The 27,175-nt window shown below is 46.4% G+C and overlaps 1 protein-coding gene across 8 annotated transcripts in view; it reads left to right on the top strand.

The window, feature by feature from the left end:
* The first annotated feature begins 540 nt into the window (after positions 1-540).
* Positions 541-27,175, top strand: part of fam49al (family with sequence similarity 49 member A, like) — a 34,840-nt gene continuing 8,205 nt past the window's right edge. Inside the window, exons 1-6 of one of the 8 annotated variants that reach the window (XM_061254690.1) lie at positions 541-1,011; positions 15,279-15,368; positions 21,366-21,446; positions 22,051-22,130; positions 25,576-25,697; positions 26,008-26,113. In XM_061254690.1, the coding sequence (XP_061110674.1) occupies positions 22,058-22,130; positions 25,576-25,697; positions 26,008-26,113 (301 nt within the window). In that variant the 5' untranslated portion in view covers positions 541-1,011; positions 15,279-15,368; positions 21,366-21,446; positions 22,051-22,057. Of the gene's footprint in view, positions 1,012-15,278; positions 15,369-16,402; positions 16,649-21,365; positions 21,447-22,050; positions 22,131-25,575; positions 25,698-26,007; positions 26,114-27,175 lie in introns of those variants that run through there. The other 7 variants (XM_061254689.1, XM_061254694.1, XM_061254697.1 and 4 more) reach the window with 7 other exon arrangements.

Below are 27,175 nucleotides of genomic sequence, written 5' to 3' on the forward strand. Positions count from 1 at the left end.
TGGAGTCAGGGGCAACGGATCGAGGGGTTCTGGGTGGGCCCGTGAAGGCGGGGATGCCAGCCGGCAAGTGAACGGATCCGCGGGCCGAACAAAGGCCCATTCTGTTAACCCGCCGCACCGCGGTTAGACACGGCCCATTGACCGTGCGCTAGTGACCGCCGCGGTGATAACTAGCCCTAGCTGATTGGGGCCTCCCTTGGAGTGTATTGGAGCCCCAACACACCTGCTGTGTGAGGGCTTGTGAGGGAAGGGTTAAAAGACCCCCCCTAACCCCCAAACACACACTCTCACACAATCAGCACATGCCCCCCACCCCCCCGGCAGAAGGCTTATTGGAGATGTCAGTTGTTTGTCGGGGGAGGGGGTGTTAAGGGGTGGGCTGGCGGGGGTCTTTGTAAGAAGGGGTAGCGAGTGAGGGAGGAGAGAGAGAGAGAGGGAGAGAGAGAGAGTGAGAGAGAGAGGAACACAGCGTTCTATTTCACATAGATTAACAGCTGCTCGGCAGGGACTGTCTTGAGCATACAGAGAGAGAGAGAGAGAGAGAGAGAGAGAGAGAGAGAGAGAGAGAGAGCAACAGAGAGAGCGAGAGAGTAAGAGAGAGACAGAGAGGGAGAGAGAGCAAGAGAGAGAGAGCAGGAGAGAGTGAGAGAGAGAAAGAGAGAGAGAGCCAGCGAGCCAGTGAGTGTGAGCATTAGCGAGACACGAGAGAAAGAGAAAGAGGGAAGCGCTGTTCGTCTGTTTTGCTTGAGGCGAGAGCAGACACAGGTTTGCTAATCCACGGCCATCTGGGTCACTCGGATAAAGGAACACTTTCCAAAAAAACCCCCCAAAAAACACAGGGCCCTTTTCCACGTGCTGCTCTGTTTTCGGGGGACTTCTCGTTTTTTTTTTTCTTTTTGCCCGTTTCCATCTGCGCCCTCATCCTTTCTCCCGCTGTCCCTGTTCCCCCTCTTCCCGGTCTGGCTACAGACGGAGCAGGGCACGGATCGTCATCCACGGCTCCATCAAACGGTAAGCATCAGCACCGCCGCCTCCGTTCTCTCTCCCCCTCTCTCATTCATTCCTCCTCTCTGGGCAGGAGGTGAGGGAACATTAACGGTCAATCCGTGGGGCTGCCACTCCTCCAGAGGGGTGCTTCACCCTCACACCAACCGGCATCTCTGTCAGCTGGGGCTGGTCCATGTAACTGCAGCGCATTCCCATAAAGAAAACACACACACACACATACACACACATGCTACAGCATGGTCCGCAGTACATCTCTGCTGAGAGGTGGACCCGGACGCAGCCCTCTCAGTTTGCACTAATCCGCCGCACAGCTACACCGGGCGCTAAAGTATGGACTGCCATTCTATAGTGAGATACGACTGTCAGGAAACACACACATGAATCTATTATGAGCTTATTTATATGGCTACGCAAATACATGGATATATGTACATATGCGTATATGTATGTATATGTATGTGGGTTTTGGTCTATGTGTGTATCAGGTATCTGTAAATGTATGGATATTCATATGTGCAAGTGCGTGCGTGTATATGCTAATGCGATACATACATTCCCACACCCACTGGATCTCTGAATGTCTTCTATTAATCTGTGTCACACATAATAGCTCATCTTCCCGGGGCTGCAGTCCTCTACACATGATGAGGTGTGATTAACCGTCAGTATCTGTAACTGTAAACAGCATTCTTCCATTCTTCATCCGGCATCTGTGACACGCAGGCATATAGGCTGAGATTTGTGTGTGTGTGGGTGCGTGTGTGTGTGTGTGTGTGCGTTTTCATGCACATAAAAACAATAGCCTGCGATGGCGCTCGTAACCAGGGGGGCAGTTGGACATGGGTCGCTGGGAAAGAGAGGGAAAATAATGAATGAAGGAATGAATGGAGACATGTAGTACATCAGGGGCACTCCTTTTTTTAAATCTCCTGTCCTCGCTCCAAATGCGCAGAAAAATTGAGAGGCAAAACGGGGGAGAGGATTTACAACAGGAGAGGAGTACATGTCGATGAGCTCGCACATCCCCCAGGAATCCTCTGTATTCATGTTGCCTGTACTGTATGTGTTGACTACAGAGAAAGGTCTGCATTTTGTGCGTGTGTGTGTGTGTGTGTGTGTGTGTGTGTGTGTTTGTGTAATAGACAGGGAGTCAGAGAGACAGACAGACAGACACAGGGAGAATTTGCAGTGTTAAAAACAACACTCTGATGGGATTTGTTATATGGGGTTTGGTTATCATCCTTGTAGATCTATGGATTCGGAATGATCTGATAATGAACAGTAATAATGAGCAATCATTTTTAGAAAACATAACCCTATATCAGGTACCACAGCAATGTTCTGGTTTGTTAGCATATGTGGATGCGTACAGCAGGCATAAAAATAACTGACATATCCGCTGCTTTATTCTCTTCATGTGAGGGTATGTAAATGCCTTCGAGCTAGCATTGCTAACACTGAGCTAACATTGCTTTTGCACAGAGAAAGGGGAGAAAAAATAGGGTGGGTCCAAAAATGCAATGATATTTAGAAACTGGGCACACACCAGATGTACAACATATAGGTCGTATGGACTGTGATGTTTGATTATTTATTTAACTATGTTTGAAAAATTGACACGGGGGGTTGAAATGTGTCTACTCCTCTGTTGCTAGGACACTCCCTTTGAACATTTTGAAGGGCGCTTCTCATTGGCCGCCTCTGATGATGCAAGTTTCTCACCCCAAATCTCTCTGTTTGCCCATGGAAACCTGCCCGCCAGCATCTCTTTCTCCTCGGCTGCCTGCCGCTGTCTGTCTGCCTGTCTGTCGCCCTGCCTGTCTGTCTGTCTATCTTCCCATCTGTCCATTCTCCTACCCTTCCTTCGTGACAATTTCCTTTGTCAGCCTCTCCTCTGTCTCTTTACCATCTACCAAGACACTGCCTTTAAGAACCAGCCTAGCCACATAAAAAAACCTACCTAAACCTTGTGTTTTCCTTATCACACTTTCCAATGGCCACTGCCCCCCTGCATTCCCCCCCTTTCTGTCCTCATCACCCCTGTTCCCAGCGCGTGGATGCAGTGGGTTTATTTCCACAGTGAAATGGGGGATGGGGTGCTTTAGTGGGGAAGCGAAGGCACACAGACGCACACTTCCCTATAAATAGCGGCAGTGTGCCTCCTCTCTGTTAGCCCCCTGCCCCCACAGCCCACACCCCTGTGGGGGTTCAGGGCTTAACGCCATGTTGGGGCTCCGCAAGCCAATGTAAAGACATCTTTCTCTTTCTTTCTCTCTCCCGCTCGCCTTTTCTCTTTTGCTTTCTCTCTCTCTCTCTCTGTCGCTTGCTCGCCCTCTATTGTGGTGCGCGCCAGCGAATGATGCTTGGGTATTTGACACAAACACACACACTCACACACACACACACCCTTTAGCGCATTACCAGCTACTTCTGAAGATTGTTTGCTCATTTAGGGACAAGGCACCTGCTGGCCCTCTTGTTGTTGAGATGCGCGGTGCTGTACTGTTTTCTTTCAGGGGCTTGGGGGGTGGGGGACTCTTGCGGACTATCATAGCAGGAAAAGAGGAGAGGAGCGTGGGAAGGAGGAGGGGTGGAGAGTTGGCGGAGTGTCTCTGTAACCTTGAGACAAGTCTACTGAGTCCTCATTGCAGCATGGCATTGTGGGTGAGAAATGCCCCGGGACAGAGTGAGCCCCCCCCCCCTTCCTCCTTTTTATGTGCGCCTCTAAAGCTTGAGGGAGTAGGTCAGGTCAGTCCGGCCGACATGGAGAGAATGAGGGACGCCGATGTCCCAGAATGCCCTTGGAGGAAACAAACAACGAAAATGTACTAAAGGAATTCTGTGAATTATGATTTGGTACACATTAGCTGTAGGTCACATTTCATCATTTGTTTTGGCATTTCCAGCGTTGGGGATTGTCCAGTACTCCCTTCAACCATAAGCCTTTTTCTCATGAGCGCAGTCCATCTTTGTTCATACAGGCATTGGGATTTAACTGTTGTGGCTCTATGTTAATCTGAGTATACAGCCCAGCCTTCAATGCGGCCTGGTGCTATTCACCCTTCCAAAACATGCTCCCCTTCCACTGTGTGTTGGTCAGAGCCCTGCAGATTACAGCTCAGTTTTTTTAATTCAGGAAATGTTAGCTGCCACAATAAATTTATGTACTGCTGTTTAACTGAGGCCGGGGTCTGTTTTTCAAAGGAAATTGAGCAGTGTCCTGTCTGGATCTGGACCCGGCAACTCTGCTCAAAGATCCAACCATGATAATGCTGCAATAAATTAAATTATAATGATTGTGTACAGTGTCACAAGCTGTGCTAGTTTCTCTTTCAGAGTGCTGCTGTCCATCCTGTGTTGCTTTCAGGTGGTCCACCTTCTAATGTATGTATCTGCCTGGTTTTGGTAATGAGGAAGTAAGCAAATATGTTCCGGAATGTACCGTCTCTCCAGCCTTGGGGAAAGAGCCTAATTTAAAATGGCCTGAGTTGCTATTGCGGAGAAGATATGCTTCAAATTGTCACCTCGCTTAGAGGGAATAGCAGCACACAATTCTCAGAGGCCGGCTAGAAGCTTACTCAGGTATCAGAGGATGAAATTGCCATTTTAGGTGCGTTATCTATTCACAACAAAGCAAATCAGAACAAACTGAGCCAATCCACCCTTGCAATTGTGGAGCAGTTCATAGTACTTCAGAAAGTCTGACAAAAACTGGCTTCAGTCTTACAAATAATCCTGGCCATTGAAACGGGATTGAGTCCATACACAGACAGGTTACAGAGAGCATGATGGGAAATGAAGTCCAGAGTTTAAGATCTTGAAGTGTGTCTACAAGGCTTTGTGGTTCATCCTCTGTGCTCTGAATTCCCTACTTCAGTCATGCCCGGCAAAGAGGCTCCCATTTTGTCACAGGTGTTTGTGTTTGTTCTCAGAAGACAAAGGTCAGGGATTAAAGAGCAGGAGGGGCAGCGGTGATCATCTCACACCTGCTTATCCCAGTCTGTCACCCCGGAGTGTCAGGAAATCTGGGATCAGTTCTGATCCAATTAGAATGGTGCTAACACCCACTCGTCGGTAATCCAGAGTGTCGGATTTCGTCCAGTTTGCCTATCTCAGGGCAGCACTCAGTTGCTTGCAGTGACTAATTGCCCAGACTCGGCAAATACATGAAGCTTTACACATTATCATATTTTACAATCGTTTTTGACCAGATTTAAAGCACTGTTAAAACACTGCAGAATGAAGCCTTTTCTATCCCTGTGTCGACAGGTCGTGATGTTCAGTCATTACTGTCACAGCTATCACACCCCCTGGCCCCAACAAATCACTATGAAAGAGATTTGGTCATTACGGAATAAAGCAACTACAAGGGTCCTGCTTTCGCAAAAAGTGGCCTACTTATGGCCCAAAAGTGGCACAAAAGTGGTCAATACTGTCTTAACATATTGCAAGGCATTCTGCTTTTTTTCCTGTGGAAAAATATAGCTACATAAACTGCTTTCACAAAAATACATGAAAACAAAATCTCTGCAGGTATCTCTAGATACGGAGTAAGAAAAAGTAAGCACACAAACTTGTTTACTTCAACAGTTTTCTTTCTCTTCCAGCTTTCTGGCCCTAGCTACAATGGCACAAAAGTCCCAGCAGATTTATTATAGCAGAGGCGAATGATGGTGTGATTGAAGCTCTCAAACATTTATTGTGTTTCTGAATAAAAACTCAGATGCCACTGAGATGTTCAATGCCACATGAGCGAGTCTACGGTTCTTGGGTTCAAGGCGAGTGGCAGAATTATCGATCCTTTTAACACACCCATATCATGCGCTGGATAATGATAGACAATCACTTGGGAGCTTGCTGGCTTAGTACAGAATATCCGCACCATGCATGAGGCTGAGGAAGGAAACATGAATAATACAGGAAGTGGAATGGTTGCACAAGCAGTAATGAGGACAGTCGGGAGACTCCAACTCACAACGTTGGTAAAAATCGGAAGTGTCTGTGTGATGACCACCTAATTTAGGCACAAGAACAAATATGTGCAATACACATTAAATCATAAGTTTGACAGGTTTCTTATTTTGGTGTAAATACAATAAAGTGGCCATTTATTACTGGTCAGTTGTTTGAGATAAAAGGCTTGATATATTGGTCATGTTGTACCATTATGACTGCCAAACAAATCAATATCTGTGATTAGCTTTGAAATATTTTTTGGATCTGGGGCTTGTTCCACAAAGCAGGATTATTGAGTTAGCCGGATAACTGCACCAAGTAAAATCCTGGAACAGCTCTTTTTACTTTGGTCCATGTTCCAGATTTGTAACGGTTCTTACTAATGCAGTAATCCGGCTAACTCGGTAACCCTGCTTTGTGGACCAGACCCCTGTTCATCTGCTCGGATGGATTCAGGACAGCAGGGTGGAAAATCAATGCATTCTAATGTGAATTAGACCAACCACTCAGTGTTTCCACAGCAGCGGTGGGCATCAGAACTTCATATCCTTCTAAGTGTGCCTTGCATGGTTTCATGGAACACAGCATCAAACACAGTGAGCCCATGCAGTGTAGTCTCCATGCAGTAATGCATTGACTAGGACTGCTAGGCAAGCAAACAGCTTTATGGATAAAGGCATGTATAAAAAGCTAGCATATAACACAGGATATACTTGATTAATTTTTATCAAGTAATTGAAGGAAACCGCTGAGGCTGATTTGTTGGATCTCTGCATAGCCTCAAAGGGCTTGTCTTAGTGCTTAAGTTGAGTCAATTTGCCTCAGCATGACTTTTCAAAATACTTTGCTGCACAAAATTCACTTACAGCATGAAATTCAGGTTCCAGCCCCTGCCAATAGCAAGCGCATAATCGGTCGTAATTATAATCAACATATTCAATTGTGATTTGGATTTGATTTTGGTTAGTTGCAACAAGCACATGTAAAGAGAAGCACAGAGAAATGTGGTTTTCATATCGACCCTGAATCTGCACACACCCCTCTGTGTATTCGAAGGGGCCCTTGGGTGACCAGGTGCATTTGGGGCCTCAGTCCTACTAAAAGTTTACTCCACTCAAAGGAAAATCCCGCCAAATATCTAAGTGAGGCAGCTTTCAGGTGTCCATCATATCACTGTGCCCTTTAATTAATATTCTTCCCCAACTCGTATTCCTCTCCCAAAATCAACAAAACGATACCTCCGGTGAAGGCCACTGGAGAACTGAAAGGACAGTCTCGAGAATTGAATTAAAATGTGAATTTGTGGGGAACGTGGCACGAGCAGGGCTAATTTTGATCAGTTTGTCCGCTGCATCCACCTCCTGACCTCCCCTCCTCCTCCCTTCTCACCGTCACTGCCGTCAGGACATTTTCATGCACAAGTGGTTGGCAGGGGCAGGTAGAGGCAGAAGACAACAGAGAGAGCTAGAGAAAGAAAGAAGGGGGGAGGAAGAGAGAGACGTTGCACTACTAATTTACCGCAGTCTGTCAGTGGTGTTAGCATCAAGATAAAAAAAACCCACAACTGTTTCCATCCAATTATATTCAGCATGTACAGCTTGGTTATTACCTGGGCTTTGTGTGAGCGTGTGGGGGCATGTGTGCGTGCATGCATGTGTGTGTGTGTGTGGGCGTGGGTACTTGTGTGTGTGTGTGTGTGGGCGTGTGTGCGTGCATGTGTGTGGGTGTGAGTGCATGTATGTGTGTATGTATGTGTGTGTTACATATATTTCAAGTGAGTGTTTTTACATGCGTTCATCATGCATGTATAAAGCCTAATGCACATGTAATCACACACAAAATAAATCCATGTACCAGGTCTGTGTTTGTACCTGCAGAGATCTCAATATAGAGAGGATGCATTATAAACTACTGTGCCTCTGAACAGGCTTTCAAAAACAGCTGAAACAAATTTCCTATATGCGTACACACTTATATGCAATTTGTCCCTGCAATTTAGAAACTCTTTCCTGATTGCGATGCAAATTGATTCAAAAGGAAGCAGTGTTAAGAGCGGTAGAGAAGCAACTGACCTTATTTACGACTGATAAGATCTGAATGCAGACGCCGGCAGCATAACAGCAAGAACGAGGGAAAGAAAATAGCAAAGATGCCAAACAAAAGGCAGAGTCTGGGTAATCAGAAAGACCGATAATCAGCCCAATTCCTTCTGGAAGGAAAGAAAGAAAGTTCTCTGATGTACATCCAAACTGTTCCACAGGAAAGCGGGCCACCCTGCTGAAAAAAACAGCTCAAGCCAGGTTTTGAAACAGCTGGTAGCTGGTTGACCAGTTTGACCAGCTCCATCTATGTTTTGAAACAACTGGTGTCTCAAGCTGGACTTTACACCAGGGCAGGGTTGAGTTTGTACGATAAGACCGTGTAAGAGTGTTTCTTAGCTTAAACTGCAACTTGTATTTGCTGTGTAATTACTAGTTTTTTTTCGTTTTACCCAAGATTATTTGACTTCCGATTTTGAATACCCAGTTATATTCATGTCTGAATAAGACAGTAGACAAGCATGTGCTCCTGTCTGAAGTGCCCAGAGGCAAGGACAGCCCAGCCACCCAGCACCGACAGTCAGGAGCGACACGGTCAGGACTCCACACCCAACCGCACGCCGCGTCACACGTGGTAACCCAGGGTACATTACCAAGATGAGTCACCAACCGTGTCCATTTACTGAGTTTAAAGATAGTGCTTCAAGAGTAACGTCTTCAAAGACTCACCTGTCCCCTCCGGCCCAGTTCTGCAGTAGGATGCGCGGGGTGACATCGCGGGGTGACATCCTTTGAAATGACCCCGGTGGCAGGGTCACAGAGCTGTTAGAAGTGTTGAGCAGAGAAGGGATTTACGTCTGCGAGCCCACCGTGCCAGCATGCTCCACAGTGGGCATTTGGCAGCTATGCCACTCGGTTTGATACAGTAATTACTGCTGGAGGGTGAGGCGCTAGAGCACACGCTGGCAAACTGAAGCTTTGTTCAAACATGCATAACGCATCATTTTGTCAAATGGATACATGCAGACGCCATTTCTTTGCGCCATTTCTTTGCACATCCACCCTCTCCTCAGCTCTCTTACATTATCCACATACAGTCACACTCACTAAAATGTAGTAGCTACATGTTAAAGTTGTGAAGCTAGACGTAAAGCTACACATAAGCAGTGCTATTGTGTGCACAGTAGCCATCTTGATCTTTGACTGTACAGTACGTAGCATTTTGGCAAGGTGTTCAGACCGGGAATGAAAGAAAATGGAAGACCAAGGTGCTGTACAGCATATAAACACAGCATGTCTTGCCAAGGCTTTGTTGACTTGCATTAGCATGGAGAAATCAAAAATAACTGAGATGAAAATTGCACGCGCTTCATTAAGCTGCTAAATCAGAGAAGGAAAGAGAGAGGAGGAAACCAGAGACAGCGAGAGAGGAGGCTACATTTTAATGTGTTCCTCTTTTAATCGAGCAAAGACCAAGCGTGCTCTACAATCTTGCTCATTGATTTTCTTCATCAAAATGGTTGTTGAAAAAAACAAAATCATGTTCTAATAATTTCATTCTTGAAAGATTTTCATCACAAGAAATAAATGCACCATAATTCTACCATAGAGTTGTTTATGAAATAGGGGTGGGCAATTATATATCATAACCGCTAAAATCTTAGCAATGATAAAATTCTATACTAGCAAAAACCTTTGCTTATTAATTATTTTATTATTTTCATCTGGATTTTATTTTGGAATGCACGTTGGCACACAAATACAAAAAAGTACAACCTAGGCCAGGCTCTGTCATTGTTAGTAACTTAACCCACTGCACAAAATGCAAATGTGCAATCACCCTTTAATAAGCATGCCATTCTGACCCCAGACTCCTGTGTGTGGATCAGGGGAGTGTGGGGGAGGGGGGTGCTGGGATATATCCAGTCCTCCCCCTTTCCTTCCTCCTCAGCACAGCTGAATGCCTGATGCATCATGGGAGGTAGGGGGAGGAGCCAGGCTCCACACATCCAAACTCATCTGGCCACGGCCTCGCGCTCGCCTCCGATCTGCGGAGACGCCCGTCCCGTGATAGAGCTGCCAGCTCGCATCCGCTCCTGAAACCGACCCATCGTCAACGCCGATGTTCTCTGGCTCCCCATGAAACGTGGGTCGTTTAGCCCTGGCGTGTCGGGAAATGAGCAAGCACACTCACACCACCCCAGTTTTCCTTCCACTTCACCAAGAGAGCGGGTAAAATGAGGGGAAATGGGGAAAATACATAATCACCTTCATCTCCCCTGGAAAAGTCCTGCCCGTTGACCAGAATTAATGAGAATAGACTGCTTCAGACATCCGACAAGAAAGCCCTTCTGTGGCAACCTTTTGTTCTCGGCCTGCTCAAGATTCAGATTTTCCCATCGCTGAAGGAGAAATAAATGTGCACGGGGAATATGGACTCCCAGAATCCTACTTTTGTTCACTGCGTAAAAGAATATGTGTAGGAGGTGTTTCTACCAGTTCTCAACCAGAGCTCTACACAACATTAAACTGTAGAGAAATCCAACCTCGTCTAAAAACCTTTAAATTAATTTGTGTGTAAAACGAATGTTTTAGAGTTTGCAACAAACACAAATTTAGCAAAAATTATCACCATGCTTCATATTGGAGAAAGCATATCTGTGGCCGTATCGCCCCTAGAAACCATGCGCATATACAGTTATGCTGCACATCAGACACAAAACCAATTGTTCAGGTTATGAGGAACATGCGTGAAATCTGTGAATCTACAGCTATCTTCTTAATAATACAGAACTGCATACTCACACATTTAATAGTGGCAATAAGCTGCGATAAAGGTGAACCAGGAAGGCTAACAGCGCGAAAAAACAAACAAGCAGGAAACGTTCAAAATAGAAGCAAACGTCAATAGTCGAGCGCAACAGGAGATGCTATGAGTCACACGTTTGTCTCTGTGGAGATGAAGTCTGTGAGCGTCACTCGAGGGCTTTGACAGGAGAGGGCAACCTCCCATTGGTTCCACATCAGAGGTGGCTTGCTTCTCACTACATTCCAGCGGTCTAGGTCAAGGCCACCGCTTTCAACACGGTTCCTTAATTGCTCCATTCAGAATGGCATACTGGTGTTGCTATATAAGACTTCTATCATTTACTCCTTGAAGCTGTGTATTGCTTACTGTGCATACGGACTTTCAAAAAAAAAAAGTTTCAGTGTTCTCAAAGCGAGTCACCAAGCCTGACATGGACCTATTTTCTTCGGGTTAACTGGGATGTGATTTTACAACATGATTCTACAGGTTGGCAGCTTACTCAGGGTACCACGAAAAACACCCCTACTCTGTGAACAGAAGATCAAAATTTTGCATAAGATCGTATAAAGATCTAGAGCAGAGTATCCCCATCACAGAATTTTATAAATCACTAGTGAAGAATGTATATTTATAACAGACACCTTCAATGGATGATGATTTACTACATGTATACAGCCTAAACTCAGATTCCTGGTGTAGCCGGATGACACCTTGTCTACCATGCTCTGTAGGATACTGTACTGTACGTCTGAGTCCCAGTGCTCCCGAGCTGGGCGCAAGGCCTCTCCTCTCCAGCACTGCAGAGCGGTCAATGTCGGATCAATACATCGACCGAGGGTTTAATGGCCGATTCATTTGGACAGCACTGGGCACACACTCACAATCCCACGGTGCGGGCCTCCAGGCTGGGATGGGACCGCATCTAAAGAACCGCTCCCCTCAGGACCGCACGGTCCACAGACTGGCGCGGGGGTCTGGTCGGTCGACCGCTGGTCCAGTCGCATCTCAACCGCATGGATCCTGGATGAATGGGCCGGGGGGGAGCGGTCGGAGTCGACATGGGAGCGGAATAAAGGCGGACCGTCGCCCGGGTCGTAAAGCAGTCGAACCGGTCCTTCTCCTTTGTGCGCCTCGCGCTCCGTAACGTGTACGCTGAGATTTATGGAGTGGCTCCGCATGCATTATTCATCGATCCCGGCCAGCAGCGCTAATTCACACAGCGAGCGGGGGCCGGGGGCCGGGGGGCCGGGGGAGGGGTGGGACGGGGAGGAGGAAGCCGTAGATTTATGGACTCCCGTGACATCGGCACTCCGGTGATGAAACGGATCACAGGCGATCTATGAAATATCTCGTCGCGTCTCCCTCGGCGTACTGATGCCTTGCCCGGCTGTCTGCGGTTACGCGGAAAGCATCGAGGCCCGGCCCGGTGAAGACACAAGCTCTGAGACCGGACGGCCTTTGTCAATCATTTTTCACCTCCGGAGAATGCGCCGAGCAGGCACACAATATCGCCTTCTACTGTAATGAATGCTCTGGTAATCAATATGCTTTTGGCCAACACCTAACCTTTGCAAAATGCTTTCCGTTGCATTTGTTTGCTCCGCCAGCGTTAATGGCATCAACCGACCATCCGTGCTCTCACTGGAAGCAGCCACTAGTTAATAGAAATCAAGCCCCACCTCGAATGAGGGGCAGCATGCAACCTCCTGTTATAGTGGTACAGCTATATGTGGACAGTTATAGTGGAACAGTCAGACTAGTGCAGTCATAACAATACTGTTATAGTGGTACAGCTATATGTGGACAGTTATTGTGGAACAGTCAAACTAGTACAGTCATAGCGCAACAGTTATAGTTGAATAGTCAAACTAGTACAGTCATAGCGCAACAGTTATAGTTGAATAGTCAGACTAGTACAGTCATAGCGCAACAGTTATAGAGGTCAGTTATGGAGGTTCCTTTATAATTGTACAGTTGCAGTGGTAAGGGAAGGGAACTGGAATGCAGGATGTGGAACTGACAGCATTCCCCAGTACTCCCAGTTTGCTTTGTGTCTCCTTTACATGACGTGCTCCTGCTCTGTCCCCTCGTCCGTTACAGACCTCCCTGCCAATGCTGTGGCAAGCCTAACTGAGTGCTCAGCTACGAGAGTGCTTCTGTACACCTCTGTCCTGAACTGTTACGCGCCCCAACCCCCCCCCCCTTTCCCCCAATCTCACCCCCACCTCTGGAGCCAGGCCTCCCTCAGAAGGAGGAGATTATGCAGCCTAAGGCGGTGAGCTCTCAGAGAGAGGCTGGGGTGGGCTGCCGCTGTCGGGCTGCAGTGCTGAAGAGGAGCGAGTGAGACAGGGCTGACGAAGAGGAGCGCAGTGTGGGAGTCCACCGTTAGCCAGTCCTGACTCATCACCGTGGGCAGGATCCACGATCCATGAGAGTATGAGATTTCTGTAAGGAGTTCTGTGTGTGTGCTTGTGTGTGTGCATGCGCGTACGTGTGTTTGTGTGTGTGTGTGTGTGTGTGTGTGTGTGTGTGTTTGTCTGCAGCGAAACAGCTGCCAATTCAAAATCAATGATTTCCCCCTGTACCACTCTCCTGTTCCACTGCAACACAGACCAGCCAAGATTCCTTCAGTGAACTGTGACTTCTCAGCCATAGCTCATTGGATCATTAACTTTGGACCATTTTGGCCTTCATAAGGAAGTGCGGTGTTGCTGGGCCCATAACCAGGAGATTTTAGGCTCAATTCCCAAACAGGGTGCTGCTAAAACTCTTGACAAATCAAACAAAATGGAAATTGTTTTGAAACTCTCTCGACAAGGATGTGTGCAAAGCAAAGCAAAAGTAAAACTGAATCTGTGATCTCCCAGTTCTGCAGATGGCAGTACTCAGGTCTGCAGATGGCAGTACTCAGGTGTGCAGATGGCAGTACTCAGGTGTGCAGATGGCAGTACTCAGGTCTGCAGATGGCAGTACTCAGGTGTGCAGATGGCAGTACTCAGGTCTGCAGATGGCAGTACTCAGGTCTGCCGGTGGCAGTACTCAGGTCTGCAGATGGCAGTGCTCAGGTCAGATACGACACACCTTACACTCACATCCAGAGAACGAGTTCACGGTATTCCGTCCCACAGCTCTGCCATATGGTGAAACATGAGAAAAGTGGGTGTTTAACAAGACAACCTTTCATTGAGATTTTATGCTGTGCTGCAGGTAACAGAACATTTGTACAATGTGTGAAATTAGTCACAATCATAAAGAAGCACTTCCCAGAGTGTGTCGTGTCAAGCCTGGATGTCACACAGTTCTGAGCTTTTCATTACTGAATAGCTATGTGTGACCTTGTAACTGTTACAAATTTAACAAAGTACTTACTTATATTCATTGGTTTTATGTTTAGTCTGTGGTTTCCTCCCTGCTTAAAAAATGGCTAAAGCTAGGTTTTGAAATAGCTGGTTGCTGGTTGACCAGTTCAGACCAGCTTCATACTCAACATGGTTTGACCAGCTCAAGCTGTGTTTTGAAACAGCTGGTAGCTGGCAATTTCAAGCTTGTCATAGCTGGATTTTATACCAGGGCTGGCAATTCCTACCACTGTTCAAAGCCTTTTCCCATTTGAGAGAGCCTTGCATCAGTGCTCAGGTCAGCAAGTATTTGTTTTGCACGGTTCACATAGTCATTTTGTGTTTATAAGCATATATATCCAAACATCAGCTTTAACCACCCATGATACAGTAAACTGCTGAACTTGCACCAGCATCTTTGTGAATATGTTGTCTTACCCTTCCCAGTAGTCACTTAAATGTATACTTCATACAGTGCTGTGTCATGACGGTCCAATGCATTTGAAAACCCTTCTTGTTTGCTATCTAAACGAAATGCAGTCATAAATCCAAAGTGGATAACCTATCAAATCTCAGATTTGTGATGCATCCAATAACATTTGGCGCATACTTCACACTGCAGATGGCTCCATTTTGGGCTCTGGTATGCATGTAACCAGCCTCAACAAACAGCCAACAGCTCCAAAATGACTGCACTGTTATACAAGCATTATATATTCATCGGAAAAATTCAATTGGAATTCCTGGATCGATGATACAACGGGATTGCTACAACGGGGATTCAAACATGCAACCCCCCTCTCAAAAATCAATTTCCTGCTAATTACTGCTCTACAGTGCAGCCAGGGATCCCGGTTAACCACAACATCCGAGAGCAAACATACAGAATAAATCTGCAGTGGGGTAAGACCTGCAGGATTCAGGTGTGGCTGTGCTGTCCTCTCCCACTGCACCCCCACGAGAGAGAGTCACTGAGGCATTTGCATTTGAATTTGTCTTTACCCAGCAAGGACACAGGAGGTATAGAGAGCAGGAACTATTACAAGAGCTATTTTTAGACTGACTCTCTTTTGTTCTCCCTCTCTATTCCTCCCTCTTTTCCTCCCTCTTTCCTTCCCTCTCTCCCAGGTTGCGAGGTGCTGATGCTGTGTTTCTGAAGAAGCAGAACGGCCCCCGGTTGATGCAGTGAAGAGCTCCTTGAGGAAAATCGCGAGCAAGGTAGCTAAACCGTTCCAGCTGCCGCAGGTCCACACGGCCGAACTGCGGAAAAACGTGTTCCATCTCAGCACCCAGAGCACAAACTGCAGCCTCCAGAGACAGAACGCAGAAATAAACCTGTACAGACATTTTCACACAAGCCCTCGTAATCTCGATAAAGACACACTGAATGAATGCGGTAGTTTGCGCAATTACCACATAACAACAAGGCACCAGGCTTCTTGAACACTCACAGTGTGCTAGTCTATTAGCGTTGTGTGTTAACCAGGCTTTATTTGCCTACTGCCAATTCCAGACCTATTCAATCTTTGCCCTTCATGAACTACCCCTTATACATTGCTAGTTGTGACATTGCAAAACACAAAGACGGCCTGTTATGAGAAAACATTCAATCATTATATAGTACCAAGAACAGCTGGCTGAAATCCAAACCCAGAGAAAGCACCGACTGAATCAAATATTCACTTAAGCTCCCATGATGTATTAGATTAGATACACGTTCAGAGGTTCAGTGTAGACCTAACTGAGACGTAGTGCTGTCTGTTCTTCAGCAAGGCTCTGGGTGCCTGAGCGACAGATCACATGGGGCCTTGGCAATTGTGAAATATGGCACTTTGCTCAACTCTGAAGACCTGTGAAATTCATGAATGACAAAAAACAAAAAAACTAAAAGCCCAAGTCTTGTCTTCACTTCCTCGTCAATAGCTTCCTTAAACAGTTTCGACTTGACTGTGGCACAAGTCATCTACCGTATGCTAATTCACTAAAAAACGGATTATTTTAAAGCACAGTAACTGATTGTGTTTCAAGCACCGTCACATGCATTAAACATACACTAAAAATGAGAAATTAGGATTTTAAATGACCACTTAACCCTTGGGTAGATAGAAAGAGGTAGCAGTGAAAAACTACCCCAACCTCCTTCACAAAAACAGAACACAAAGGGACAGTTTGCAAGTGGCAGAAAATGAAAGAAAAAACATGCCTCAAAAATAGAACTTCAAAAAAAGAGAAGTGAGAAAAAGACTTACGTGCAGTGCCATAGCACTAGGGACAGAGAAGCCCACTTAAAGAGTGACGGGGGGAGAGGGTCGGAGGGATTACACCGAACACACTGGGATTGACTGGGATTATAAACGGAGTCGGGGCACTGCGAGAGCAAAGAGGAAGAAGGGAAAGTATCAGACGGAACCAAGGAAAGAAATATACATCATAGAGAAATACAGTCAAATAAAAGGAGAAACAAGACTGAGAAGACTTTTCCTGGCAGGGACTTGACGGTAAAAACACATATTAAAAATGGGCGGTGGGGGGGTCAAACTGTTTTGTCTAGACGCTGTAATACCAAAACACTGTTCTTATTACTTGATGTCACAAAGAATACAAATGTTGCTACGATAGCAGCAGAGGCTGCAGAAGACTTATTAAATAGTCAGTGTGATTTAAGCTCATAATGAGGTGTGGGCCTACAGCTCTGTTGGCCACTGTGGTGTTGTGTTCTTCAGAAAATGTTGTGGGTTAATGGGGTGGCGAGCATGTACAGTGTGTGTGTGTGTGTGTGTGTGTGTGCATGTGTGCATGTCTGTGTGGGCGTGCGTATGTGTGCAGTACATGTAATGTACTGTAAATGACTGAAGACGGCTCTGACACCCACACACACTCATATGCATGTTCAGACACAAACACAGAAGAACACACACACACACACACACACAGCACAGAGTGATCGGCTGCGATCAGTAGCGAACGCGCTGCTACGTAGCCTAGCGTTGGCGTGTGTGCCACACGCAGAGAAGGCGCTGCATGTGGTCGGGCCAGAAAAAGGCTCCGGCGCTGGTTGCCAGGAGACCGACGGACTGACGACAGCTCTCTTAGAAGATATGAGAAACACCCACAGCAAAAAGCCAGCTCTCTAAGCTGTGCGCAGATGAGCATCGCAAGCTCACAACCAGCAATTCACCTGTATTAGACGCAATCTGGAGGGAGCGAAAAGATCATTTATGGCGACCGAGATGTGCTCAACGTCCAGCGCTCTGGGGTGTCTACAGCAGCTGAACTGCGCTCCCAATGCTTCAGCTCTGCTGAGAACACTGCCCAGGGGGCTGGGGGGTCAGATAAATATTTATTAATGCGGGGTTATGCTCCTCTCCCAGCCTGTCAGTGTAATCTCCAGTGTCTTGGGAGAAATCTCTGTTGGCACAATTTGAGATCAGGCACTGCCGCAGCCGCGAAGGTAATGATACTTATTTGATGCAGGAGCGGAGGCTGTTGTCTGTGATTCCCCCGTCAGGCGTTCATTCTCCCGTGATTGCCACTGTCCCAGCTTCCCCTTTCTCTCTCTCAGTACCCAACGCAGACACCCTCAGCCATTCATTACCGTAGACTTCTCACCTTGTAAACCATATCCTATACAGAGGGAAAGATTGGCACTTATACACAAACTGACTTACAACCTGATGCTTGTAAATAGCCAAATATATGTTAACTGTTCCAAAATTAAAGATTAAATTCAGAATGTATATCAAAATAAATAATTTGTTTACGGCAGGAACAGTTGAACAGTTTTTAACCTAATGCGGTTATTTTTTTGGTTTGAAAAGCACTTGTATTTTAACTGATCATTTTAAACCAAGTTCAATTTCACGGCAATTAAGTCATATTATTGCACAGCATGTAACAATGCAGTAAACAGTATCTATAACCCATTTAAGAAACATAACAAACATCATAACATAGACGCAGTTGTAGTTACATTAAGTAGCTAATGGTATATAGAGAAACTATCAAATTTGACCCTTGTTGTGAGCAAATGGCAATTAGATCAACACAACATAACAACTGTTTGGTCAATTCATCTCCCAATATTTCCCTGTTGGTATATGAGAGTGATTGCCCCCCACTATCCTCTCCTCTAACTAAGTCTCCCAACATGCAGCAGTTATGTCCATTTCCTGGGGACCTCGTTTTAGCCTGCCCAAGCCTAGCCGTGGAGATGTACATTATTCCCGCCAAGCTACTACACCGCGGGGGCTCCCGTTACCCAGCACCCCCTGCTCTCTGCAGAGAATATATTGGATATTGGCGCCTTTCGGCAGAAGGGCATTTTAGAAAAGGCACAACATCCTTATCATGCTTGGGAGAGGTCTCCATACAGATCAGTGACCATTTTTAAACCATTCTTGTGAAGCACCATGGTCAATGCCAAAGGGGTTGAAGCCCCAGTTTTGGCAGAAGGGCATTTTAAAAGCCACAACATCATTATCATATGTTTGAAGAGTTCTCTATACAAAAGAACCTCCCCTACATCGGGTTTCACGGCCCAACTTACTCCACATAGCTGTGTTATATCATCACCACTTATGCAACACAGGCAATACCATTCTATTACAATACATCAAATAATTATTCAGAAAGTTTATGCACCTGGCATTCAAAAACAAGAGAGAAAACCCATCAGTATCTGTATGCGCACCCATGGAAAATGGTTCACTTGTGCTAAGCGCACACTGAGTCAATGGCCCTGAAAATGCTCATCTATAAATGTCTGCTGTATCCAAGCACACACTTCCCCTGGGGGCGTCTTTCTCATAAAGCTACTGAGTAGCTCCCCTCTAAAGTTATTTTATTTGCATTTTTTTTTTCCCGGGTTTACAGTCCTTGGTCCTGCTGCACTGCGCCAGTGATGAGTGAGACATTAAAGTAGACGTAAAAACTGAGCTTTACCCTGCCGCGTCATCTAATTCTCAATGCACACAAATGCAGTGCGTTCTCTGCAATGGGCCAGCATGTTATCACAGGACACCTCTCCTCCAAAAGAGGAACCTCTGTCTGGAATGTCCTGGGGCTTTTCTCAATGCTGTACCTGATATGGGGGTGTGCTGTGCCCCTCCTCCATTCCTAATGCACAATGAAAGCAAAGAGCACAGCCAACCCGAAGCCACAGCCGACCGCAACAACGGGACACCGGTTTATAGCGTTAAAAAAAAAGTGCTTTCTGCTCACTCCCCTATTCAGGGGCTGGGAGAGTAGGCCTACGCTCTCAGGCATGGACAACAGGGATACCAGAATTGTTCCCTTCCAACAATAGAGCCACCCCCTCCCCCTCCCTGAGAGTGCACTGAGGAGGCTTGTCCTCACGGCCAATGTCCTGCACAAGGTCGCCTTTCAGCGCCAAAATTCAAAGCTTTCCCTGCCAGATGTGGCAGTAAAAGTGGGAGAGGGGCTTTTACAGAACCAAAAGGGGGGAGGGGGGGGCATGGGGGGTTGCCCGCCTCTCTTTTACCCCCACGCCGCACAGATGCTCCCTCTTTTTTATCCCTGACTGGGCTGCTTCTTCTCCGTGGTCGTCCCCTCGCTCTTAAAACGCATAATCGCGGTCTCTGTCTCTCCGGTGTTCGGAGCCTCTTTGTACCCCCTCTCCCCGGACCGCCCCGGCCCGTCTCTACCAGCGCTAATGCGGGCTTTTGGCCCGGCGCTGGCTCCTAGAGCCTCCCTTACACAGTCAGTCTCTAAACCAAACACAGCCGTCTGCTCTGTGCTTGCACGTGCCTCAGCGGCTCTGTTAAAAGCCGACGGGCTTCACTGGCCCTTGGCATAATCAGCGTTTATTATCCCTGGGTATTTAGCGCGCGTGTCCCACTGGATTTGCCATTACAGGAAATGAATACTGCATGTGAAAGGCATCGCTCCTCACACGTGATAACGGTATTATTTATTTACTGGGCTGACGCTTTAATTCAGAGTGAATTAAAAAGGCAGCCATTGAAGGATACATATTGGACTACACATCCCAGAAGTGGCAGGAACAAAGTCCACTAAGAGGAGCACTGGTGTGTCGCCACGCCGTGACGGTGTACTCTTTCGAGAGACGGGTTCTTTATGGTCGAATACAGACACAAGGGTGTGAAAAGTGGTCAGTGCTTCCCTTCGTCTGAAGGCCGTACTCTTTCATGTGTCTGGAAGGATGCAAGATGTCGGTTACCATCAAGCGTGAATGCAAATGCCTAATAACTGTTCAAATTCCTGGTTAACCACATAACCAAAACATCTGTCTTCTGCTATATCCTTCCTTTATTGCCTTGGAGTGTACTGAAGTACTGTTCTCTTCAGTAAGTATCATAGAGTGAGGCAAATCACCACTCATACCTATAGAGAATTTTTCTGTGAATTGTTACTGTAAATATTAGCACAGGTGAACTGCACCACTGTCTCATATAGAGTTGGTAAATATAACCTGAATGATTTTGTCTGAAGCCAACATCGTAAATAACTGCCATACACCTGCATGCCTTCCAGCACTAACAGACATGCCCTCTGTTCTCTGTGAGAAACATAAAATGTCCTAATGTGAGAAAAACTGATTAACAGAAATAAAACATCATTCATTACAGCATTAAATTAATTTAAAAATATACAAATATGACAACAGACAATATGTCAACATCATTCATTAACTTGGGATTTGCATATGCATGTTTAATACACTTAATTTGTAGACCAAGGTATTTTTTGGGAAGGGGATAACATTTTGAGTTGTTGGGAATTATTAAAGGTACAATATTTCATTTCGGACTTCTAACAGACAAGAGAGGAATTGGAGCAACAAACACGCTCAAACCACAACACTGTTTATCCCTCCCCCTTCTTTGTGAATGCGCTGACGTTGAACCGCCATTGGCTGTGGCAATTAGAACAAATTATTGTACAGCTATTTGATGTTTTGGTACAGAGTGCCGGCCCGTCAACTGCATATTTTGAAACCCGAATTTAAGGACTATAAACACAGGCAGAGGGTGAGTCAACATGTCAGTGAGCCTTTTTCAATGATAGGAAGGGATTTACAATGATCTTGTAGCAATGTTTTGACACAAAAATCTTACCTATTGTACCTTTAAGCATGTGAGTGGGCTTTGAGGTGGAGACTGAGAAGGAGAAAGAGAGTTGGAGAGGGAGAGAGTTACTCTGTACTGTATGTCTGTTACTGTCTTCCCTACTTAGGTTTGCCGGCCATGGGGAACCTCATTAAGGTCCTTGGCAAGGATTTAGAGAACTGTCCACATTTTTTCCTGGACTTTGAAAGTAAGTGCTCATTGATGTGTGTGTGAGCCCCGGGGGTGGGGGAGGGGTAGGGGGGCAGAGGGTGGGGGTGAGGGGGTGGCAGTGAAGTCTGGGTGGGGTGGAGGGGGGGGCATGAGAATTGGAGAAGGTGGGGTTTATGTTGGCGTGCATTTTCTTATTTCCAGACACTCTTTCATCTCACTCTGGATCATCATCCACCACTCGTCCTGCCCAATTACATCACTGCATCCACTGGGAAGGAACCTCCCCCATTTCACACATATTTCCCTTTCCCCCCTTGACTCCTTCCTGCCACAGAGGATGCCCTTCTGTTAAACAGAACACCAGGGGACAGTCTGCCATTATGGGGGTCCCCTTAGGCTATTCTGGGGAGAAATGGAATGGGTGGGGGGTAGTGGACATATGAGCCAGGGCGTAAGAGAGAGTGTCTGTGAGTCTGAATGAACATGGCAGCGCCCCCCTCCAAAGCCCTCCTACCACTGCCCAGTCAGCCTCCACCTCTCCCCAGCCAGCCCCTTTCAATCCCCCCCCCCTCACGCCCACTCAGCACACACACTCACACACACACCCCTCACCCACATGCCTCTCCCTTCTTCTGTTCCAGGGGACTCATGGGAAATCTCCTGAAAGTGCTGTCTTGCGCCGAACTTGAGCATGGCCAAATAGTTTTCCTTGACTTTGAACGTGAGACCATTGGCTTCTTATTTTTTGCATTATTATTTTTAAGTTATTACCTCTTCTCATGTCTTTACCTCAGTTGTCCTGTTTTGTATGTTAGAGGCTGGCATTCAGAAAACGTTTATTTTGTGTTTTGTGCCTTTTCAACTTCTATAAATATGAGCCATGATTAGCACAAATTGAATGCATAGAAAAGAAAAATAACAGAAAAGTATGTGAGTCCATAGAAGTTAAAGTATAGTGCAAACCAATATACAAAATAAACGCTATGGTGTTTCAAGGTCTAATAACCTTTACAAAAAGTAACTCAAACCTGACCAAATGGTACAAATGCACAAAAACAATATGCCAAAATCTGTTATCAATCAGATGCCATCGCGTCTGAACAAGGCACAGCCATTGGTCATTGTGCGACCATTTTGCCTCACCAGAATGCCATGCCTGCTCAGTCGTCTGCGTCTCCCAGTACAATTATTTCTTTGATAATTGTACGGTTACTACACCAATCTATGGTCATGCCCATTCCGCCATCGTCTCTCCTTTCGTTTCCTTTGCGAAGCTGTCCCACGCTGCGTTCTGTGTGTGGGGAGTGAGCGAGGCCTGTGGGCGAGCAGCAACGCCGACGCCGCCGTCCTTTACTCGCTAACCCCGTTTTCCAGCTTCGCCCACTCGCCGGCGGGCCTCTGTTAACCCTCCTCTAACCTCTCTTTCCCTCCTGTTATCCTCTTCCAGTGTCTCCACGACCTAACAACTACGCTCCCCTCTGGAGGGTCGAGACGCGCTCCTCTGTCGCGGGCGTGTCCAGACCTGGTCTGGCAGGGCTGCATTCTGACGGGCTCAATCGCCAAACAGCCAGAGCTCTCCGTAATACGGTCCAGGGGCTCAGCTGTTTCAGTTTGGGGCAAATGTTAGCTGATGATTCTGGTGCTCATTAAACGAAAATTTTACAGACTGCAGCCCTCTAAGATCAGAGCTGGGCACTCCTGCCCCTCTGAAATCCTCACTGTTCCTATGACTAAATTCATTTGTAAAAATATGTTTATTAAGTTAGGCTAATCTGCCATGGAGCTTGCTTGTGTAGCCAAACAGAATCAGGCACGAGAGGACACAGTCTCCCTGGAGAACAACACTCTTAGAGAAAAAAAAACCCATAAAGGCTCATTTGGCAGGTGTGAACTTCTGGCTCCTCGAATCTCTGTGAAGTTGGCACCTACCTGTGGCTCTAGTCTTTTAGGAAGGAAACCATGTGGTGTAGCAACAGAACCACCTCATAATCCAATTTAATAAACAAATGATGTTGTTCCTCTGCTGTTGCTGAACTAAGTAGTTCAGGTAATAGTGGTCACCGTACTGCAGCCCAAAGCCTGATTCTGTTCTTAGAATTTGAGAGAATTGGCAAAGAGGAACATTTGACAATGTGAAATGAAAGATTCACAGTAATGGCTTGACCAGTGGAAAATACTGTCAATTGATTCCTATATCAATACAGAGCACTGTGGCGTTCCTACAGCTCTCAGTGGGGTAGACATTAGTGGAAGACGATCGAATCCTCACTCATTCACACACCCGCACGCACACAAACACACGCAAGCCCATAAGCACACACACACCAAGGGCTTGGGTACCTCTTCCTGTCAGTTCTTTATAAAAAAGGAAAAGCAAACACACACACACACACGCATGGACAGTCCTGCTTGTTCATCCTGCCTGCCCAAAGCCATCAGCTACAAACCACAAATGTCCTCCTCAGCTCTGCCCACAGACATGGCCGCAGTGTGCGTATGGGGCCTGCACTGCATTAACTCTGTTAACAAAAACAGAGAGAGGAAGAAGAGAGAGGAAGAGAGAAAGAAAAATTCTAAAGAGAGGGGAACAAACAGACAAGAGGAAAGCGGGGAGAGAAAAAGAGGAAGAGATAAATAGTGCCTGGGGGATCTGCTGATTGGCTGTTTGATATGGCCATCAGCCACGAACATTAGCTGTGTAACTTACCGTAACAGACACAATTTGACAGAATGAGACGGGCCTGGCCTTCGACTCTGCAAGGGTACCTTGCACACTTTTAAACAGTGTGTATTTAACCCTATAAGACCAGTCCAGCTGGAGTATTGGTCAGTAGCTTCCTCTAGATCCCTAGCCGGAATTTAAGTCTACAACACACTGCGGCAAAATCCAAGATAAGCTAGTCTGCCTGTAGCAAGGCAAGTTGACCCCATGAGTAAATATTATACGGTCTATATGAAATCTGGAATATTTTTTGAAAGGATATATTCTCCAGTATTCGCTCCACTGGTTAAACTCATATGTTTTTCCATCCAAGAAAATATTTCCAATTTATTTCTCCGGAGTATGGAATGAAGTAGCTGAGGGAAGTGCAGTCCATACCCTCTGCAGGCCATGCAGCACCACAGGAGCGCTAGCTCCGATTGGAGAAGAGGCGCGTCAATCAGTGACAATAAGTGGTAGCTCGCAGGGGCCTGCCGTGTTGCCTGGTAACCTGAGGAAACCAGGCTGACTTAAACCCGCCCGACCACTGGCAGAATAAAGCATGAACTGTGGTCAGCTTCTGACGCCCGGCCTTAACTGGCTGAAGCCACAGTGGAGGCGTGAGCCTGAAATAGCGTGGCTAAAGGGCCCAGCGCATGGCAACCGCCTTTCACGTCCAAGCCACTCGAGAGCGCGGGAGATATTATTTTTTATTACATTACATTGTTTATTCATTTTTAACAATGCTGATGTATCTCCCATAGCGCTTTGTTTTTTTTTCTCCAGGACTCAATTAGACTGAGCACAGCCGCAAAGCCTTACCCAGGAATTGAGATTTAAGACTTACTGCTCACACCACTTTGCTGCTCAGAGCCTTTTTGCTGTCTGGCAAAGCCTTCGCTGATTGATAAAGGCTCCCGCTTCTAATAAAGTTCACAGCCCCGAGAGAAAGAGTGGGAGAGAGAAGAAGAGGGAAGCACGCAATCTCGCCCGCTGGACAGATGTTCCTCACAGCGTTCTCTCCCTAATACGCGATGGCATTAGCGACGGGATCTCCAGGGAGAAACAGCTGTCAGTCTGGGCGAAGCAGACGGATTATACACCGGCACTCAAAGCTGCCCCTTCTTCTGCCACCCAGCGTGGGTCCATGTACTCAACCTCCCCTAAATCGCTTTACTCCACCCCGGCCGGCCGTTACTGGTGCTAACTGGTGCTTCTCTCACAGTTGGTCAAGACCAAGCCAAAAATGTGTACATTCTCTCACACTGTGGATTACACTGTAAACTGTAAGCTCCATGTTGCAGATAGCAAATGCTCTGTTAAAGCAGACTTCAACACCACCAGTGTGACAGAATGGCTCTGTGACACTGGAACTGAGGTACGCTTGGCTTGCCTTCTCTCACCTCAACACCCCGGTCCCTGCCTCCCTCTCCCTGGCCATCTCCTCTCTCCCCTCTCTGTGCAGATGCCCAGCCCACAGAGGCCGAGACGGCTGTATGGAACCAGGTTAGTGCCGTGCTAGAAGAGGCTCATGGGATACTGGCGGAGCTGCAGTCTTACAATGGGGCAGGGCAGGAGATAAGAGAGGTAAGAACAATATATTACTATATTGTTTAAATTAACATCATAAACAGAAGTGATTTAGGGTACTGAAGCTTTGTCCATTACATTTAGACCTTTGCATTTTTCAGTGGTAAAGCTTTAATCTGCTAAACAAGTGATAAGAATTTTTAATTAACTCATGGATATAGCTTAATAATGAAGAACTTGGCTAATCCAAACAGTAGTAGTCCAATATGAGATATTGAATTAGCTTCTTTGTCCAATTGACTATAGATGTTACTGTACTGTAATGTCGCTAGAACTGTACACAACATGGGTGATACTGTCTTTCCAGGCTATTCAGAACCCAAGTGACCTCCAGTTGCAGGAGAAGGCTTGGAATGCAGTCTGCCCCCTGGTGGCCAAACTGAAGCGCTTCTACGAGTTCTCTCTCAGGCTGGGTGCGTGGTGCGTCGTATCCACACAGCAATCAGAACATGAATTAAGCACTGCAGCATATGCGATTTGAGAGCACCCATCATTTTTGGATTTTGTACGCCATTTCCTGAGCCAGTACATAAAGAGTCTCCATTGAAGGCAGCTGTTTGCACCCCCCCCCAAAATGTTCAACCCCCTACTCCCGACTGCTGACCTCACAGCACCGTTCCCATGGTGACAGGATCAGCCATGTTGAGTGGGGATGTGAATACTGATGGCACCTGTTTGTCTCTCGCTGCGAAGCCGCTGTTGCCCTCCCACCGCTCTAATGGCTTCCTCAGCTTACCCAGCATCCTCCCTGATTCTCCTGTCCCAGTTTACCCAACGACACTTCGGTGTAAACACACGGATAGGCCTTTCTGCTGACTGCTACAGCGGTTCAGGTTTCTGAAGGGTCCCAGCAGTTGACAAAAATATATGTTTTAATAGAAACACTGTTGCATATTTGATGCTGGGAATGGATTTCTCTCTGAGCAGCACACTTCATTTTATTTTACAGACTTTTAGAAGATGGATTCAACACGGTTGTGGGATAAAAGAAATCACTAAGGGCTTTAATTATGTGTGGTGAATTCAAATTTAGCTATATTTTACATTTACATTTTAGTCATTTGGCAGACGCTTTTAATCCAAAGCGACTTACAAGTGCATAGGTTCTACCACAAGTCAAAGCATCACATCCAGAACTAGAAAAATACACCTGGACTGCTGTTCTAAACATAGTCGTCATCATAAGTGCAATTTTTTTTTTTTTTTTGCAGGGATAGGGGTATCAGAAGGGGGGGGCGGGGTAAATCAGGAGGGGGGACTAAGGTAGAGTTTGAACAGGGATAGTATATGTATATGTACAGGGAACAGAGATAGACAGGAAAATGCTGGCGATTTAAACATTCAATGGTTGTACATGACGTGAGCATGTCAGTTCTAACTGACATTTTTGTGAAAAATATGTTGTTTATAGGGCACTACATACATGTATGAAGTTTTTTTTTTTATATACCACTATGAAAAAAGCACATTTTAAA

The sequence above is a fragment of the Conger conger genome, chromosome 9 (genome assembly GCF_963514075.1).
Source record: "Conger conger chromosome 9, fConCon1.1, whole genome shotgun sequence".
Taxonomy (NCBI): domain Eukaryota; kingdom Metazoa; phylum Chordata; class Actinopteri; order Anguilliformes; family Congridae; genus Conger; species Conger conger.